This window comes from Oncorhynchus gorbuscha, linkage group LG16, assembly GCF_021184085.1.
Source record: "Oncorhynchus gorbuscha isolate QuinsamMale2020 ecotype Even-year linkage group LG16, OgorEven_v1.0, whole genome shotgun sequence".
Lineage (NCBI taxonomy): Eukaryota > Metazoa > Chordata > Actinopteri > Salmoniformes > Salmonidae > Oncorhynchus > Oncorhynchus gorbuscha.
In genome coordinates, this window is record NC_060188.1 from 17297039 (window position 1) to 17301656 (window position 4618).

Genomic DNA, 4618 nt, shown 5'->3' on the forward strand with positions numbered 1-4618 from the left:
GACAGAACACTGACATTCCTGTCTTGCAGGTAATCACACACAGAACGAGCAGTTTGGCTGGTGGCATTGTCATGCTGGAGGGTCATGTCAGGATGAGCTTGCAGGAAGTGTACCACATGAGGGAGGAGGATGTCTTCCCTGTAACGCACAGCGTTGAGATTGCCTGAAATGACATCAAGCTCAGTCCAATGATGCTGTGACACACCGCCCGAGACCATGACGGACCTTCCCCATCCAAATCGATCCAGTTCCAGAGTACAGGCCTCGGTGTAACGCTCATGCCTTCGACGATAAACGCGAATCCGACCATCACCCCTGGTGAGACAAAGCCGCGACTCGTCAGTGAAGATCACTTTTTGCCAGTCTTGTCTGGTCCAGCGACGGTGCATCTTTCTTTTGGTGTTTTTCAGAGTCAGTAGAAAGGCCTCTTTAGGGTCCTAAGTTTTCATAACTTTGACCTTAATTGCCTACCGTCTGTAAGCTGTTCGTGTCTTAACGACTGTTCCACAGGTGCATGTTCCTTAATTGTGTATGGTTCATTGAACAAGCATTGGAAACAGTGTTTAAAACCCTTTACAATGAAGATCTGTGAATGTATTTCGATTTTAAGGAATTATCTTTGAAAGACAGGGTCCTGAAAAAGGGACATTTCCTTTTTTGCTTAGTTTATACAAAATACCCCATCAATCTTATTACATTTCGTTTAAAGACACACTTCCTCTCATAGATGGGGCTGAATGGTCATATATGGTGTGATGTCGTAGTTGTACGGGCCAGATGTGTTGGTTCATGTTGAATTCTTTTCATGTGTGTAGTTCCCACGGCAAGCTCTGGCACCCTGCCTGTCTGGAGGAATGTAATTTCAGTTACTCAATGTTTGCTGATATTGTATTGTTTGTCACTTCCTGTTCTAGTGAATGTAATGTTTATAACAGAACATTATATTTAAAGTGTGGACAGAGATTGTGAAATAGACTGAGTATACCAAAGATTAGGACCCCCCCCCCCTTTGCCCTCAGAACATCCTCAATTAATCGAGGCATAGACTCCTGAAGGTGTCGAAAGTGTTCCACAGGGATACTGGACCATGTTGACTCAAATGTTTTCCACAGTTGTTTCAAGTTGGCTGGATGTGGGTGGTGGACAATTATTGAAACACACAGGAAACTGTTGAGTGTGAAAAACCCAGCAGTGTTGCAGTTCTTGACACAAATTGGTGCGCCTTGCATCTATAACCATACCCCGTTCAAAGGCACTTAAATCTTTTGTCTTGCCCATTCACCCTCTGAATGGCATACACACGCAATCCATGTCTCAATTGTCTCAAGGCTTAAAAATCCTTCTTTAACCTGTCTCCTCTCCTTCATCTACACTGATTTAAAGTGGATTTATTAAGTGACATCAATAAGGGATCATAGATTTCACCTGGATTCCTCTGGTCAATCTATATCATGGAAAGAGCGGGAGTTCTTAATGTTTTCTATACTCTGTGTAAAGCATGCACAGAGATGATGATTTAAAGTGTTATTAGGTATTTTTGTAAATAAAACATCAGTCAGCTTTAGAGGCCTGGGTTATGTAAAGTAGCCCTACTTGCAATAAAATGTAGTTCTTTTAATTAAAGATTATTGAATTGGATGAAATTCAAGCATTCTGTTGTCTGCCTGCTTTTCCCTACTATGTCTTCATTGAAACTCCCCATCATACAGTAGGTGAGCGAACATACAGTATATCATGCCCCTCTCAATGGTAGAATAAAATAAATAGGGTCTGTGGCCAGGCTGTCAGGGTAAACTACTGGCCCTCATATCATAGTTAGGGTCAGAAGTTTTGTGGTCTGTTGAGCCTAATCACTGGCGATGATGATTTTTTGTTGAAATCTTCCATCCTGTGTGACGAATGTCTTGTGACACAATACGCATATTTCAGCAATTTGTCCACAGCTAGGTTGCATTAGAAATGTTCTATTAGTCGATGCCAGTTATGATTCCAATGTACTCGTCTGAAATGTGTTAATACAAAGTTGTCAGTGAGCAATATAGCGCTGTGCACTTTACTTATATGAATAGTTTAGAAAATAAATCTGTTTAGTAAAGAATCATCAATGCATTCAAAACTCAAGCGTTTCGTAAAATTTCATAACACTTTAACTTGGCATTATTCCATCTGCATGATGTGACAAAGGTTGTTACATGAGAAAGCTGTTGATAAATCAAAATCAACAAGCCCTTAACCAACAATGCAGTTTTAAGAAAATAGAGATAAGAAAATATTTACTCAATAAATTAAAATATAAAATCTATAAATAAGTAACACAATAAAATAACAATAATGAGGCTATATACAGGGGGTACCGGTATCAAGTCAATGTGTCTTGCTGTCACACATGAGTTAAAGTGAGAAATTCCCTACCTCAATAAGCCCTCAAAGTCTTCCAAATCCCAGATTTCACAATCTTCTATATGCCACAATGACTCACTCCCAGGATTCGGCTTTAAAACAGCTCTCTCCCCACAGTTGCAGACAAAGCGGTTTTCTTCTCATAGCGGCAGATTCAAACTCACCACAGACAGAGAAGGAAGGAAAGAAAGAAAGAACTCGCAACTGGACTGACAAAGAGAGAAAGATATAACAATAAAATACTTTACAGTACCTTTTACCAGCGAGATAACAACCGTATACTTTATTAGAGGATTTCTAGTAGGATCACCTGTAACCCCAAGATGAGCATCAGAATGTCAGCCAGCCTTGTCGTTGTGCTCCTGGCCCTCCTGACCATTACTGAGGGTGAGTTTATATTATTACCTACATCACTCTGACTCAATGCATTGACACCAATGGACATGAATATAATGGTTATGAGCCGTAGGATTACTATTTACATTTATTGTACTGTATCTTGTATCTTATTGTACATACAAATACATCTGCATCTCTCTCTCTCTCTCTCTCTCTCTATATATATATATATATATATATGAAATATATACTGTATATATACTTCATATATGCCATTCAACACACGCTTTAATCCAGAGCCACTTACAGTCATGCGTGAATGACTTTCTCTCTTTCCCTCTCTCTAACTAATCAAGTGTGTTTGTCATCACGGTGGATAATTGTGTATTCCTTCTACCGCTGACCCTTGACCTCTTACCTCTTTCAGGGATGAGTCTGAGAGGCATGGGGGCTGACCTGCGGTGTCGCTGCATTGAGACGGAGAGCAGACGCATTGGTAAACTCATTAAGAAGGTGGAGATGTTCCCTCCCAGCTCGCACTGCAGAGACACTGAGATCATGTGAGTCCTGCTGCTATCCTGATTATAGTCCTATTACACTGGCAAATGCTTACTGTAAAATATGGTTATTATATGATGTTGACATTAAATGTGGTTACTATATAACGTTAACTTAAAAATATATAACCTCAATTAGTCAGCCCTACTCCCTGACTACCATACAATTTCACTAGCTAATGCTGATAATAAAATGTAGTTTTTACCAAGTTTCATGATTGTCTGACTGTGCTGTGTGTCTGTCCTGCAGTGCCACTCTGAGCAAGAGCGGTCAGGAGATTTGTCTGGATGTCAGCGCTCCTTGGGTCAAGAAGGTCATTGAGAAGATGCTGGCCAAGTAAGTACAATATAAACTCGTACGGCCTAAGGATGTAAACCGACCTGGTAAAACAACACAGATTGGATGACTGTCATTTAAGAGTTTGATTGGACATTATGATGTCATAAATACAGCATATACAGCAAATACAGCATGACTTGCTTCACCTGACAGAAATATGTCAAGGTTCAAGTGACATTTTCTTAAATTTTCATTATCCTAAGCTTGGGGAATTTTCTTATCTAGCTTCACAAAAAGTTCTGAATCAACTTGACATTGTTGATTATATTGTAATTAACGTAGTCTTTTATTTTCCCCAACAGCAACAAATGAAGAGGGGGAATCATCCCATGAATACTCTGGGATTCTGAACTATTTACAAGATACAAACCAAATAAGTATTTATAAGATTGATAGGCTGAATTCTATCATGTTCTATCCAGGTTGAAATACAATACTAGATGTAGAGTGGCATGAGACTGTTTTAAGTGAAAAGACAGTCGGTTTCTTATATACAACCAAGTACTATGTACTAAACTTATATTTTATTTGTATTTATAAAGTGTTTTTCTTTCATTGTTATAATCAAATTATGAGATTTACATGCATTCCGGTTGTATTGGAATGATTTCGTAATGAATAACGTCACATCCTACTTGACCCTCAAACGAATGTATTCATGCAAACCTCAGTATATTTATTGATATATTTATTTAGTTGCCTATTTATTCATGTTAAACTGTTGGATCATGTTGAAACTTCCAATCTAATTCAATTACAATAAATGTGTAAAAAAAACAACTCTGAAATCCGTCTCTCGCTGTCTCTATTTCCTGTATATAACCATTACTCCACTTCTAAAATGCAATCACAGCTTGCTGTTGCTAGCTAATTTGTCCTGAGATGTAAACAAGTTGTTATTTTACTTGAAATACACAAGGTCCTCTACTTCAATTAATCCACACATAAAACGGCCAACTGAATCGTTCCTAGTCATCACTCC

The 4618-nt window shown here is 38.7% G+C and overlaps 1 protein-coding gene across 1 annotated transcript; it reads left to right on the forward strand.

The window, feature by feature from the left end:
• Window positions 1-2492: 2492 nt before the first annotated feature.
• Window positions 2493-4413, forward strand: LOC124000225 (permeability factor 2-like). Its single transcript, XM_046306437.1, has 4 exons — window positions 2493-2787; window positions 3167-3299; window positions 3547-3633; window positions 3939-4413. Exons 1-4 carry the CDS (start codon window positions 2724-2726, stop codon window positions 3946-3948), a joined length of 294 nt encoding a protein of 97 aa, XP_046162393.1. The 5' UTR covers window positions 2493-2723; the 3' UTR covers window positions 3949-4413.
• The last annotated feature ends 205 nt before the right edge of the window (window positions 4414-4618 follow it).